Here is a 15,881-nt window from a genome sequence, read left to right on the forward strand (position 1 = left end):
GCTTCTCGTAGGCGTGGTCAGATCTCAGCCTCCTGTGTAGCTTGGATTACCCACCGGAGACCCCGGCGCCCCTCAGCGCTCCTGTGCTCCCGTTCCTGTTCCCGTTTGCAGAGACTGTAAGCCTCCACCCATGCAACCACTTCTTCCAATACAGTGCATTCCCCTTAGTAAATCTTGCATTCTCTTATGTGTGCAAAAGAAAGCAAATGGAACGCCATGATGTTTAACTCTTAGCCTCAAGTTCTGTCAGCCTGAATGCTAGTCTGTGACTCTCCTACTTGAGCCACACCTCCAGCTGGTTACTGAGGAGATAGACTCTTGCTGACTTCCCTGCCCAAGCCGACTTGCGGATTGGTTTGAACCAAGATCCTCCAGATCCAGGGCTCCGGAGTAAATACCATGACAGGTGCAAGCCAACTGCACCCAGCCCCAAACACCAGTTTATGCAGACTTGTCAGAGTCAAGGGCACGAAATTAAATAGGCATCTGATGTGCCGAAGGAAGACCAAGCACATGGGAAATCACTGGGAGCTGAGGAGCCTCGGAACCTTGAGTGGGAAATAGCTCCCCTTGGAACTCCTAAAGCATTCTGGAAAGGTCCTCACTTCCAAACTGCCTTTTAGAAGCAGAAACCTGGAGCCAGGCTCCTACCTTTTTTCGGTTCCTTGCACAAAATGGTTCTCCCTAGCTCACCTCTGACCTACTAGAGTATGATGTTCAAACTATGTGTTCACAGGGCTGGAGGCCGGTGCGCTACCATTTGAACTACAGCTCCACTCCTGGCTTTTTTTTTTTTTTTGGTCAGTTGTGGGGCTTGAACTCAGGGCTTGGGTGCTCTCCCTCAGCTCTTCAGCTCAAGGCTAGTGCTCTACCACCAGAGCCACAGTGCCACTTCTGGTTTTCAGGTGGTTCATGGGAGATAAGAGTCTCATGGACTTTCCTGCCCGGGCTGGCTTTGAACCTCGATCCTCAGATCTCAGCTTCTTGAGTAGCTAGGATGACAGGTGTGAGCCACCGGTGCCCAGCTACTCCTGGCTTTTTATTTGGCGGTCGATTGGAGATAAAAGTCGCATGGACTTTCTTTCCCAGATGGCTTCAAACTGCACTCTTCCGATCTCAGCCTCCTGAGGAGCTAGGATGCCAGGCGTGAGCCACCAGGGCCCAGCTAAGAAGGTGGGTCACCAGCTGGGAGTGGCAACAACCTAGAAACTCACACATGCTCTTCCGTATACATTTGCTTCTTAGCAAGCTCTTCAGATGCGCAGAAGAAAAATGTCATTTATTTTTCCAAGATGACATTCGCTGGTATAAAAAGCGTTTTAAATGTCGAAGAGAAGAATGTTTCTACGGGAACTTCAGTGTGGCTGTGTGGTAAGGCCTTCCTTTCACGGGATAAAGCGAATGCCTGAAGTTAAAAAAAAAAATTGCCTCCCATTGCATCAATTCTGAATCAAAATTACCCATTGAGGACCTCACTCGATTTAGGTATTAAATGTAAATATTTGTATAGCTCTTGTTGAACTGAGCTTTCACTAGCAAAATATAATAAAGAGGGGCCACTGGAGAGAAGCAGAAACCGAATGGCTTCAAAGAAACCCAGTGTTGGGCTGGGGATACGGCCTAGTGGCAAGAGCGCTCGCCTCGTATACTTGAAGCCCTGGGTTCGATTCCCCAGCACCACATATACAGAAAACGGCCAGAAGTGGCGCTGTGGCTCAAGTGGCAGAGTGCTAGCCTTGAGCAAAGAGAAGCCAGGGACAGTGCTCAGGCCCTGAGTCCAAGGCCCAGGACTGGCCAAAAAAAAAAAAGAAAGAAAGAAAGAAACCCAGTGTTATCTTGAGTTTTCCTTGGAGATCGATGCTGGCTGAGGCTCTGGCCGGCTTCAGTCACTCCGCCACCCCGGAATGAACCGTAGAACTTTCTTCTGCCACCGTTCCCTGTGACTCGGAGCTTCCTCCGCGTGGCCTGAGTGCCGAGCCGCATCCGCAGAGTCGCTTTCTTCCTGTGGATCAGGAAAGGCACTGTGACGCGAACGCAGGGCCTCACGCGTGTTAGACAGATGCGCTATTCACTGAGCCACACCACGGCCGTTCCCAAAGGCTGCGGGGCAGGCTGTGTGTCCCGGGCCACTTACTGTAGAGAAAGCGATCTTGTGTTAGGGTAGATGGCGGCGTGAGGGGTTCGCAGCAGCCGTTCTCCTGACAGCACCAAACTGTTAGAAATGACCCCGATGCCCTTCAGAGGGCGGGTGACTGGAGCCCCGCGCCCGCTGCGTCGTGTAAGAGCTACTAAGCCATGAAAAGAAGCCAACTAGCCAGGCAGCAGCGGCTCGTGCCTGTAACCTTAGCGGCTCCGGAGCTAGGACCTGGGAATTGGGGTTCAAAGCTAGCCGGGGAGGAAAGTCTGTGAGACTCTCATCTCCAAGAAATTGCCAAAAAAGCTGGAAGTGGTGCTGTGGCTCAAGCAGTCGAACGCAAGCTTTGAGCACAAAAAACTAAGAGACAGTACCCAGACCCTGAGTTCAAGGCCCAGGACTGGCACGTGCGCGCGCGCGCGCACACACACACACACACACACACACACACATCCAACATATATATAATCATATATAATATGTAATGTATATATAGCACACGAAGGATACACGGAACAAGTTGCTGCATCTCGGAAAACCAAACTAAAGTACAAAAGTGCTATATTACTCCACGTTTCAGATGACACTCCACGTTTGAAATGACACATTCGTATAAATGGAAAACAGATGAGTGACTGCCATCTGGGACAGGAACAGAAGCGGAGAGGAGAGGAGAGCGTGAGGCGGTGAGTCTGGGTCTAGACTGTCAAGGTCACTGGCTCACACTGGGCTGGAGCTTTGTGTAGAATGTCACAGAATATATCTCTCTTTACCGAGATAAAATTCAACATTTTCGTAGTTTTCATGGGGTTTTTTGTCTTTGTGCCAGCGCAGGAGCTTGAACTCAGGATAGGCTGGTGCTCTGCCACTTGAGCCACAGTTCCACTTCTGGCTTTTGGCTGATTCATTGGAGATAAGCGTCTCCTGGACGTTCTCACCCTGTGCTGTCTCAGAACCGCAATCCTCAGATCGCAGAGTTCTAGGTAGCTAGATTACAAGGATGAGCCACCAGCACTGGACGGACCATTTTAGTCAGGTTTTAGTATAGTCACAATGTTGTATATCTCACACACACACACACACACACACACACACACACACTAATTCTAGAAATCTTGCATCACCCACAAGAAACCTTGCAATCACAAATCAGCCCCCCTCCCAACTTCAGGCTTCAGTCCCTCCTTTGGCAGAAAAGCCTGAGTGGTTTTGCTTTTGTTTCCCTTCAAACTGATTAGTTGTAGGAGGATATTCACTGTAACATGTCCGTTTACAGTCAGAGTCAGCCCCTCCAGCCTCCTCCCTCCAGCCTCCTCTTTCCTAGTCTCATCCACGTTCACGCATGTGCAGATTATCCTGACTCAGTTGGACCCCTTTCCCCTCTTGACTCACCTGCTCCCTCCCAGCACCACCCACGCCCACTTCAGACACAGCTCCACTTCCTGATATGCTTCTCCCTCCCACTTCCGGTCCACGGCTCAGTGATGTCGCCCTAGTGCCTCACACCTGCAACTCGCAGGTGTTAGCTAGGTGGAGCATAGCATTCCTATGGTCCTGTGTGTGTTTGCTGGGGACCTGTGTTGGGGGCCAAGAGGAGAGAGAGCTTCGGTCCTTCTGGATCTCTCCTGAGAACGCAGACTGCCCAGGGCACGGGGTGGCATTCTTCCCAGGACTGGGTCTGTGTCTTGGAAAGGCTGGCTCCCAGAGCACCTCATTCTCCAGCCCTCCCACCCAGTCTTTCTGGCTGCTGGGTGGATTGCTCCAGCTGGGCTTCAGGGCCTGGCCTGGTGGCAAGTAGTTCCCTGTGTCTCCAGCCAAGTCCCCCCACCCCCAGCCACTGGGGCCTCCTCTGTAGAGTTCCTAGTTAGGAGAGACCGGGGCCTGCCTTTGAGTTTGGCTGCTAGGGAGTCAGAGACAGATCAAAACAAATAATAGCAAGTCTTTGCTAAGGAGGCCGAGGCTGCCCCCTGAGAGCCTGATACTAAGGAAGGCTTTTCGTTGCTAGTCTACTGCTGAGCTAGGGAGTTGGAAATAAGAGCAGGGGAAAGCAAAACCGCCCCCAAATTCAGCAGGTCTACCAAGGTTTAGCCATTTTTTCCTTAATTAATCAACCCTGATTTGCTGCTTATTTGTTTGAACCAGTTCATAGAGTTCAGAGTACAGATTCACAGATGACTTATTTGTTTGGTTTCCTTTCTAGTTTCCTGAACTTAACATTTCCTTTGATTATTTTTAAGTTTCCCTCATTTTGTTTGTCTTGGTACGTATTGTTAACTTCTACCAAAAAATGCACTGCAATTTCTAGCGTATCTTTCCACATCAGTAACTTATCATTTCCATTTTTACAGACTTCCTACTCTTTCTCTCTAGACTATGGCTCTCCCAAACTTTTCTCCTCACTATCGTCCCTAAAATTCCCTTGCCTTTCCCCTGGGCTGTATCCTAACACCTCTGACCCTGGCTACCTCTTAGTCTATTGAATATATCCTTCAGTCAATTCATTAGGTTAAAATATTTGGTGCACAATTTTTGCTTTTCAATTATAGCTTAATAAAATTTAAACATCGGTACAATGTCAGAGGACCTGATAACACAAACATTTTATATCCTTGTCTCTTTTTTTTTCAATTCATTTATTGTTATTGTAAAGGTGATGTACTGAGGGGTTACACTTACATAAGTCAGGTAATGAGTACATTTCTTTTTGAACAGTGTCACCCCTTCCCCCACTCTCAGTTTTTATATCCCATTCCCATGAGCTGTATAGTTCACTTTCAACATAGTGGCTGCTGCATCTGTTCCCCTTTTGTCCCACCATTTATGTGCCTCCCCTTACCCTCCCAAAGACAGATAAATGAACTAACAAGACAAAAAGAATAAAAACAAAAAGTGGAACAGAGAAAATCTCTCGTTTCCGTGTCTTGGAGTTCATTTTGATAAATATTTTATGGTCAGATGCACATAGCTATTGAGCCTTTGTGATCCTCTCCTAAGAATATCCTTCTTGGGTCTCACTGTGTGAATGCCTAGAGACCTGTATAATTTATCATGTCCTAGTGTATTTTTTCGTCTTACCATCCAGTGTGTTTACTTGCAGATTTATAGGCATATTCTACTTACCACAAATGAGGGACAGCATGCAACCTATGTTTCTCTGAGTCTGGATTACTTCACTTAATGTAATTATTTCCAAGTCTTTCCATTTCCTTACAAACGGTACCATATTATTCTTTCTGGTGGAGGAGTAGAATTTCCATTGTGTGTATATACCACATTTCCTTGATCCATTCATCCACTGAGAGGAATCTGGGTTGATCCAGTGTCTTGGCTATGGTAAACAATGCTGCAATGAACATGGTTGTGCTGGTAGCTTTAGTGTGACCTTGTTTGTGTTCTGTTAGATAAATGTCTTATCCTTGTCTCTTGAGATAAATTTAGCCTTCCTTAGTTGGCTTTTATACCTGGGTTATCTGTTTCCATAAGAAATCCACTCACTGTCTTTCTAGAGTTTTCCCTAACTTATTTCAGTATCTGTTTTCTAATTTCTTGGATTGCACCCCTAGTTTTGGTAAATACTCACCAAGAAATAGTACTTTGGAGAAATGCCTTGAGAATCTGTGCTTAAAAACTACTTTGTGTGGGTACTGGTGATTCACACCTTCAATCCTAGCTACTCAGGAGGCAGAGATCTGAGGATCACACTGGAAGTGTAACTCAAGTGATAGAACTCAAGCCTTGATCAGAAAAAGCTAAGAAAGAGCACAAGGCCCTGAGTTCAAGTCCCAGTAGCAGCACAAATAAAAGTGGTAAGTTCCATGGGTTTTATCCCCCACAAAGAACTGACTATATTGCCTCAGTAATTTTAATATTGAGCAGAAGTGGAAGGAAGGGGAGAGGAGGAGGAGCAGAAATAGAAAGAAGAGGAGGGAAGGAGGAGGAAGAGGAAGAGGAGGAAGAAGCCTCTGAAATCACATTTAACTAGAACTGCTATGTTCTGCAACTAATTAACTTTAATTTAAAAAAACACGATGTTTCATTAAATTTGAATTTCACTTAAAGTGTAATTTTTAACAGCAATGTATGTCAATGAATAATTCTGTGTTTTATCCAACAACCCTACATTTAAGTAGCCAATTGCTCTGTTAGTGAAATCTCTTGGTGAGGTTTCTCGTGACTCTGGAAGCTTAACATTAAGATGCCATAAGGAGAAGGCTAGAAACTGACCGCTGACACATTTTCTGAAGATGGTTTTAATCCCTGAGTAATGAGCCACTGGCCTGGGAGCAGAATGAAGACATCCTTGGCTGGGCTTCTCACGTCAGGTTTCCCTTTCTTTGTCGTGATAAGAGCACCAGAATCCCAGCAGAAGAACCTGGATTCAACTGCATTTCCCATGGTGCAAAGAAGCCAGATCCAATCACAGATAGCCCTAGAGGTTTGTCAGCGTCCTCATCCCAAAGCCTTCTGCGGGCATCTCAGTACGCGCAGTGCATCCTAACACTCTACACGGCTTAAACAACAGGAACTTCTTTCCCACAGTTCTGGAGCTAAGGCACTGGTAGGCTTGGTTTCTGAAGAGGGCTGGGGCAGATTGTTGGCTGCAGATGGGGGCCTTCTTGCTTATCCCCACAGAGCCAAGGAGAGATGATCACTGCCAGGATTCTCATGGTCCCAGCACAGATTCCAGGCCAGCGTCAATAGGCCCCTGTGCTCAGACTTCCTACTCTCACACCTCGCACACCTCATCTCCCACCGCCATCACCTGCGACTCACACAAACAGTCCAGAGCAACGGAGACTGGGCATGCATGTGCACACAGATCATGCGCATTAAGAAATAGGAGAACCGGGGCTGGGGATATGGCCTAGTGGCAAGAGAGCTTGCCTCGTATACATGAGGCCCTGGGTTCGATTCCCCAGCACCACATATACAGAAAATGGCCAGAAGTGGCGCTGTGGCTCAAGTGGCAGAGTGCTAGCCTTGAGCAAAAGGAAGCCAGGGACAGTGCTCAGGCCCTGATTCCAAGGCCCAGGACTGGCCAAAAAAAAAAAAGAAAAGAAAAAGAAATAGGAGAACATAGTAAGAAGTGTTAGGAAATAGTAGAAAATACTTTTATTCTTCTTTTTCTTCTTTTCTCTCCTTTGTGTTTCTTCTCTTCACTCTTTCTTTTCTTCTTTCTTTCTTGCTTGCTTGCTTGCTTTCTTCCTTCCTCTCTTTCTTTCCTTCTTTCTTTCTTCCTTCCTTCCTTGCTTGCTTGCTTGCTTTGTTTTTGTTCCTGTCTTGGGCCTTGAACTCAGGGCCTGATCACTGTCCTTTATTTTTCCACTCAAGGCTGGTGCCCTACCACTTGATCCACAACTCCACTTGTGGCTTTTTTTTTGCCAGTTAATTGCAGATAAGAGACTCATAGGCTTTCCTGCTTAGGATAGGATGGCTTCAAACTCTGAGCGCTCGATCTCACCCTGCTGAGTAGCTGGGACTTCAAGTATGAGCCGTGAGCTCCTGACAGGAAATCTTATCCTGGCAGTTGAGTTTAGGACAGACATACCTTAGCACTCTCTGCAGGTGGGTGAAAGTAAGGTGAAACTAAAATCTGGATAGAACTCATTAATAGCCTGGTTTCACTTTAACAAAGTAGTAAAATTTACAGAGCTGTTTATCACTTGAAGTTTCCATCTTGGTGATTTGCACTGAAATGAATTAGCTGACTATCATCTGAAGATGATATCTACGTGCCGACAATGCATTCCTAGCGTTTGGGTTTCAATTCAGCTTCTGCACATATTTGCCAAAAATGCCACTGAAGTAAACACAGAACATTCCACCTAATTCACCTGATACCTCAAAGCGTCAATGGCTCTGGATCTAGATGTACTGGAAAATGTTAATAACCCATCAGTCATTTTAATCAGAAAATTTCATAGAAGCATTGTCTTGGCATATAAGCACTTAGTGATTTTGATTTTGCACAAAAAACATAAGGGACTTGGATAGTTTAAATGTGTAATCATCCAAGAAAGTAAAATGCAAGCATATAATAATCTAACATTTGAAAGGATTTTAATATATTCAAGAACTTAGCAAATTAATCAATACAAAGTTCTCATTTTATATATATATATGTAATATAGTAAATATTATAATTATGTATTTCAAATATATGTACATTAGTAAATAATATATTAATATATGTATGGTACATATATGTGGTATCTTACTGTATAGCATTTTATATTATACATGTAGTAATATAAACTAGTGTATAATTAGTTATATCTATGAAATTTATAATTATATATGTATTGTATATATACATATATATGTAACACATCTTTATCCTGTCAATGCCATTTTGCAAATTGCAAAGTTATTTGATCAATAATCAAGCATGATTGAAAAAGCACGATTCATGGGGCTCGGGATATAGCCTAGTGGCAAGAGTGCCTGCCTCGGATATACGAGGCCCTAGGTTCGATTCCCCAGCACCACATATACAGAAAACGGCCAGAAGCGGCGCTGTGGCTCAAGTGGTAGAGTGCTGGCCTTGAGCGGGAAGAAGCCAGGGACAGTGCTCAGGCCCTGAGTCCAAGGCCCAGGACTGGCCAAAAAAAAAAGCACGATTCAATTTAAGTAGTGAGACTATGAAGATGTGATCATCAACTCCAAAAAATTTCAGGTGTAGTCAGACACTGACGGCTCATGCCTGTAGTTCCAGCTGCTCAGGAGGCTGAGGTGTGAAGATTGCAGTTGGAAGCGAGTCTGGCAGGAAAGCCCAGGAGACTCCTCTCCGGTTAGCCATCAGAAGTGGAGCAATGAGGGGCTGGGGATATGGCCTAGTGGCAAGAGTGCTTGCCTTGTATACATGAGGCCCTGGGTTCGATTCCCCATCACCACATATACAGAAAATGGCCAGAAGTGGCGCTGTGGCTCAAGTGGCAGAGTGCTAGCCTTGAGCAAAAAGAAGCCAGGGACAGTGCTCAGGCCCTGAGTCCAAGGCCCAGGACTGGCAAAAAAAAAAAAAAAAGTGGAGCAATGGCTCAAGGGATAGCGCTCTAGCCTTGAGCAAAAGCACCCAGGCCCTGAGTCCAAGCCCAGGACCAACACACACACACACACACACACACACACACACACACACACACACACAAGTTTGAATTCTTGGAAAGTGAATGAAAATCCAGGACCAAAATGATGCAGCTCCTTGTCTGGGCTTCCGGCAGGGGAATAGGATGCAAGTGGTTGTCAAGAGCAATGTCTCTGTTCCGCTCTGTGTCAATGGCTAGCTTCCAGGACCTGCTGGGCAAGTTCGGTGGGTGGGGGTCAAAGGTGGGCCTGGATACTCTTGGCCTCCCTCCATTTGTTTTTTGGGTGTTTTTTTGGCCAGTCCTGGGCCTTGGACTCAGGGCCTGAGCACTGTCCCTGGCTTCTTCCCGCTCAAGGCTAGCACTCTGCCACTTGAGCCACAGTGCCCCTTCTGGCCGTTTTCCATATATGTGGTGCTGGGGAATCGAACCCAGAGCTTCATGTGTAGGAGGCAAGCACTCTTGCCGCTAGGCCATGTTCCCAGCCCCCCTCCCTCCATTTGGATAGAGCATTTCCTACCTTTCCAGAATCCATTTCCCTTTTCTAAAAAGAAATCCCTGAGCTGAGCGGGCAAGGACCTTCGTGTGTGTGAAAGGAGCCCTAACCGTCCATTCTCTTTCTCGCTTTCTCTTCTGCGGTAAAAACAACTGGACGTGGTGTAACGGCTCTCAGGCGCCTCCTCCATGGGCAGGGGGGCTTCACCAACTGCACCTTCCCTTCCACGCACCGTGACGGCCCCAGCCACAGGCCCCACGCTCTTCCCCCGGGAACCTCCAGCCGCCCCGCCACCTGCCGGCGGGCCCCGCACCAGGAGCCCAGCCCCGAGCGGAGACCGGGGCGGCTCCCAGCTGCCTGCCACTCCCGCCTTGTCCGCAGAACCCGGGCTGGGCACCCCAGTGCCAGGGGCGACCGCGGAGCCCGCCACCCCCGGCGCCGCTCTGCTGTACCTCACCACCAGCTCCATGACCCTGGCCAGCAGAGGCCCAGAGCTGGTGGTGTTCTTCAGTCTGCGCGTGGCCAACGTGCCCTTCTCCGAGGACTTGTTCCACAGGGGCTCCCCCGAGTACCGCGCGCTGGAGCAGCGCTTCACACAGCTGGTGAGTGCACCCCAACTCTCATCTGACCTCTTGTCCAGAGCAATGCAGACTGGGGGTCCTCATCTATAAGGCTGGGGGCTAGCAGCTTGTCTCTCTGTGCTTTTGGGGTGCCTAAGTGTAGAGCTTCTGCATTCATTCCTGGGCCAGATGTGTTCCTGAAAAGCCAGCAAGCCTAATCCGCTCTGATCCTCATGTCCAGCGTAAGAACTGAAGCAAACGCCAGTCATGACAGTGACAGGAGCAGCAGGGAGAGGAGGGTTACGAGGCATGAGGCCCCGGGAAAAGGGCTCCCCGTTCATCCTCGGCCACCTTTGGGGTACAGACAGGAGCATTGGGTTGAGGAGAGGGGAAGGAAGGAGGCAAAGATGTGCAAGATGGAAGCGTGGCCGGGCTGGCCGCCCTGGCGGTTCCAGTTCCTCTGGTTCTGGAGGAGGTGGTCGCTGTGGGGGTTTGAAGCTCGCCACCCGGTCCACGCGAGAGGAGTCCTGGCGCTGCAGGACACAGCCTGCTCTTTACTGGTCATTGTCCTTTTTGGGGGGCGATCTGGCCTGCAAAGTTCTGTTCCTTCGGGGTAGTCCTTGGTCAAAAAGATGCTCCTGGTGAGTCCTGTGTTTCCTGGAACCCAAGGTGATTGACTGTAAAGTGACTCCATGGACAGTTAGAACAGGGGCAAACACAGAATGGAGGCACAGATGCCAGGCCTTCCTTTTGCTTTTCCTCATCTCATGGCAGCCCAGACAAGCTGAGTCTCTGTGGCACATACTTTCTGGAAGGCTAAGCCTTTGTCTAAGGCTCGAGAGGCTGGCCTTGGCCTGTGGGGGCTGAGATGCCTGTGAGAAGCTCCTCCCCTCGGTCCCCGCTCCAGGGCTCCGGGAGTCAGGACGTCGGTTTCGCAGCGAGTGTGCGGTCTCAGCATCCCCGTCGGATGTCTCCGCATCGCCTCATTGCCGGTGGCCATGGGGCGGCAGAGATCGCTTCGGATTCGCTCGAGCATTTCTGGGAAGTGACCTCAGCGATGATCAGAGGCTCTGACCAACAGAACCACACCCTGAGGGCACTGGGAAGCCATGAAGTTGCACTTTAGAAAGGAGCCTTGGGAACTGCCTTCTTTCCCCCCACGCTTCAGACAAAGGGATGGAGGCACACCACAGCGGTCCCCAGGCGGGTGAAGGCCGGGCATTTCCGGGGCATCCGCGTCTCCCCACGGCCACTTGGCCAGAAACCATTCTCTGCCTAGACGGACGCGCTGACATAAGAGCTCGTTATCCCAATGGGTCATTTCCAAACCGCTCACTTACATATTGACATCCCACTTAGTTATGCAGGTCTAGGTCAGTCTACACCTAGGCTCCATTTGGAACATACATTTATTTTTTTTATTTATCCATTCATTCATTTTTACAAAATTACTAAACCTCAGCCAGGAAGCTGAGATCAGAAGATTGTGGTTCCACGCCAACCCAGGTAGAAAAATCAGTGAGACGCTCATCTCCAAGAGAGGGCCAGCCTTGAGCAGAAAAGGCCAAGCAAGAAAGAGAGGCCTTGATTTCAATCCCTAGTACCAGCACACACACACACACACACACACACACACACACACACACTCAATTCCTAAACCTGGCATTTTTCACTGATTTCATTGGCTTGGGTTTAAAAAGAAAACCATCTGTTCACATAAATCCTCATAAAGAAAGCTCTGGCCATCCATCGCAATAGACAGATAACAAGGTAGAAACTTAGACATTATTATCGCAAATAGACACTAAGTAGTGAAACGCTGAGCTCCCATGAAATCCAAAAATAAAAATAAGAGCCAGGAACTGGTGGCTCACGTCTGTAATTCCAGATACCCAGGAGGCTGAGGTCTAAGGATGGAGGTTTGAAGCCAGCCTGAACAGGAAAGTCCCCATGAGACTCTCATCTCCAATTAATCACCGAAAAACTGAAAATGGCGCTATGGCTCGAGTGGTAGAGTGCCATCTTTGAGTGAATAAGGGAAGAGACAGCTCCCCAGCCCTAAGTTCAAGCCCCAGTGTTATCACAATAAAATAAGAGCGAATTGAAATGTATGTTGTAAACAATCGGAAGCGAGGATAAGCGGGGGTGGTGGCCCTGGTGCTTGGAGCTTGGTGACCGGGTGACTGCTCTCTTCTTTGCAGCTGCTTCCCTACCTGCAGTCGAATCTTACAGGATTCAGGCAGCTGGAAATCCTCAGCTTCCGCAACGGGAGCGTGATCGTGAACAGCAAGATGCGCTTTGCTCGGTGGGTGCCCTACAACCTCACCCGGGCCGTGCATGGGGTCCTGGAGGATTTTCGCTCCTCAGCGGCTCAAGGGGACCTGGAAATCGACGGCGACTCTCTCAGCATTGAGCCAGGTAAACAGACCCAGCAGAGCACGTGGCGCTCGGGAACTTTTGTGTGCCCATTGTGGTGATTTTTTTGAGTAGGCTGGGTAACGACCAAGCCACAAAAGCCTAATTAAAATCACAGCTGATGAAGCAAGTTTTGGGGAGTAATCCCATGATTAGGAAGGAAGCAATCTGAGATGTGCTGGTTCATGTTCTTCTACATCAAAAGACAGAGTAAGTCGCTGGGCGCCAGGGGCTCAGCCTGTAATCCCCGCTACTCAGGAGGCTGAGATCTGAGGGTCACAGGTCAAAGATAGCCCAAATGGGCAAGTCGGTGAGACTGTCATCTCCAGTTAACCCCTGGACAACCGGAAATGGCTCTGTGGCTCCAAGCGGTACAGCGCTAGCCTTGAGCAAAAGAGCTAAGAGCAGTGCCCCAGCCCCAAGCCCCATAACAAGACAGAGGAAGAGGGGAGAAAGCTTCGCTCCCCAACACCCACCTTTCCCACTGTAGCTCCAGGCTACGCTGATTCATATTGCGCTACAAGTGCACAGGACTTTCTTAGTGACTTAGACAATCTGAGGGTTTCTTTTCTTTCTTTCTTTCTTTACATTTTCTTTAATTGTACGAAGGAGTTGCCCTTCCACAGCACCCTTCAACCCGCGGGGCCCATCTCACCCCTTCTTTCACTTTTCTTAATTTTTAGCTTCTATGTTGATCTGTCATCTTGATCTGTTTCATCCCTTGCCCTTGCTTTTCTCGGTTGTGTAGCAGAGACAATGCAGGCTTGCCTACATTCCTCTCATTCTCCCCGCCCCCCCCCCCCTTCATTCTGCTATTCCCCTCCTCTTGACCCCTGACCCGTGCAAGCACCCATTTCCTGGTACTTAATTTAGTTTTTATGTTAGAAACCTTCCAGTCACTGTACATTATCACCACAGCCCCTTCAGGAGAGAAAAAATAATCAGATCAAAATCTCAGCCTGAAGTAAGTTACTTCATAGTCACCAAAGAAAGAAGAAAGTAACTTTCTATCCCAGTTTTATGCCCAACACCAGCTTCCATGTAAGAGTTAGCTGGAAAAGTGTAGTAAAATTCACACGCGGAGCCAGGTCCCGCTGGCTCTGCCTGCAATCCCAGCCACTCCGGAGGCTAAGGGCTGAGAACGGGGGTTCCCATCAGAGCAGGCGGGAAAGTCCGTGAGCCTCATCTCCAATGAACTACCCAGTCAGGAAGTGGAGGGATGGCTCAAGTGGTACAGGGCTAGCCTTGCCCAAAACCGCTCAGGGACAGAAGTAGGCCCTGAATTCGTGTGGACGTGCACGCACGCTCACGCACCCCCCCCACACACACACATGCACACACACGCACACACCAAACATTTCCTTCTATAATGAAGCAGACTGAATGTGCCTTTGACGTGTGCTGTGTCTGAAGCAGAGGTTTATTATTGACTTCAAAGTGTCTCGGTGGGCTGAGAATGGCGGCGGGCGGCGGAGAAAAGGCCTTGGGCACAAATGCAAGCCCAAAAAGCCCAGGAGGAAACATTTATCACGGACAGAGCAGCTTTGGCAGCAACTGGGAGGAAATCGCCTCAGCCCCTCAGTAAACAGGAGCCTTAAACAGACAGCAGCCCGGGGCACCAGGGCCAGGAGCTCCTTCCCCATGGCTGCTGACAAGTGGGTCCTACAACCCGCCAAGACACCAGATGCCCCTCAAGGCCAGGGGACAGGACAGGGAGGGGCGGGCTCTTCCAGGCACGGTGGGGTGTCTACGCTCTGCCAGCCAGGAGGAGAACTTAGGAGGTATGCCCCCCCAGCCTCCCCCCGACAGGGCTGGCTATGTTTAGGGACAGCGTCTGCGTACAGAGTCGGGTTAGCCAGGTGCTGGGGCTCACGCCTGTAATCCCAGCTATGCAGGAAGCTGAGATTGGGGTCCAAAGCCAGCCCAGGCAGGAAAGCCTGTAAGGCTTTATCTCCAATTAAACTAGAACACCAGAAGCGGAGCTGTGGCTCAGAGCGCGAGCCTTGAGCAAAAGAGCTCAAGTGCAACACCTAGGTCCTGAGTTCAAGCCATACAACCGACAAAAAAAAGAAAAAGTCAAGTTCAAGCTGGGGAGATTCAGGCTTGTCCCTGTGAGGACAAGATGTGCTTAGCAAGAAGGAGGTGGCAAGGTAGGCGTGCTTTGCTGGGTCTGTAAAGAACATTGGTTGATATCAGAAGTTGATTGGTTGATATCAGGCCCTGGGCTTCCACAGCCCTGAATTCGAATCCTGTGCACTTCCACTACTGGAAAAATGTCAATACGGAGCCAGGCACTGTTACGCCTGTCACCCTAACTCCTCAGGAGGCTGAGGTCTATGGATCATGGTTCAAAGCCAGCCAGGGCAAGAAAATCCATGAGACTCTTACCCAAATAACCAGCAAAAAAACTGGAACTGGAGCTGTGGTTCAAAAGGCAGAGTGCAAACAAAACTTGAGCACACAAAGCTATAGAACAGCACCCCGGCCCTGAGTTCAAGCCCCAGGCCAGCACGCAAGGCCGGTTGTGAGAATTAACCAATCACATACCTAGGCTCTTAGTATAATACCAGACACGCGGTCCTTGCCTAATATGTGTTAGTAGTTATTGCTGTATATTGTCATTAACTTGACTGTAAGTGTGACCTTCGTGGAGTACCAGCAAGAACAAGACAATGCGGATGTGGAGGTTGGGGCTAAAATTAATGTAACTAATTTCTTTTTTTTTTTTTGGCCAGTCCTGGGCCTTGGACTCAGGGCCTGAGCACTGTCCCTGGCTTCTGTCCCGCTCAAGGCTAGCACTCTGCCACTTGAGCCACAGCGCCGCTTCTGGCCGTTTTCTGTATATGTGGTGCTGGGGAATCGAACCTAGGGCCTCGTGTATCCGAGGCAGGCACTCTTGCCACTAGGCTATATCCCCAGCCCCAATGTCACTAATTTCTTGTGAACACTTCTGCCGCGTCCCTTTTCCTCTCAGCAGCCGGTAAACGTGAGATGGTGTTAGCCCCATGCCGGCGCCTGCTGGAGCCCAATTTATGCTGAATTCCCAGATGAAAATGTCTCCAGCTGCCCCGAGCAATGCAGGCGGGGGGCCTGGTTCCCCGGTGGGGCGCGGGGGGCCTGGTTCCCCGGTGGGGCGCGGGGGGCCTGGTTCCCCGGTGGGGCGCGGGGGGGGGGCCTGGTTCCCCGGTGGGGCG

General features: G+C 49.2%; 1 protein-coding gene across 1 annotated transcript in view; it reads left to right on the forward strand.

Annotated features, from left to right (window-relative positions):
• Impg1 (interphotoreceptor matrix proteoglycan 1) overlaps nucleotides 1-15,881 on the forward strand; it is an 81,160-nt gene that overhangs the window by 49,590 nt on the left and 15,689 nt on the right. The window contains exons 11-12 of the mRNA XM_048354489.1: nucleotides 10,094-10,314; nucleotides 12,474-12,690. Coding sequence (XP_048210446.1) covers nucleotides 10,094-10,314; nucleotides 12,474-12,690 — 438 coding nt within the window. The remainder of the gene's footprint in view (nucleotides 1-10,093; nucleotides 10,315-12,473; nucleotides 12,691-15,881) is intronic.

This window comes from Perognathus longimembris, chromosome 9 (assembly GCF_023159225.1).
Source record: "Perognathus longimembris pacificus isolate PPM17 chromosome 9, ASM2315922v1, whole genome shotgun sequence".
Classification (NCBI taxonomy): Eukaryota; Metazoa; Chordata; class Mammalia; order Rodentia; family Heteromyidae; genus Perognathus; species Perognathus longimembris.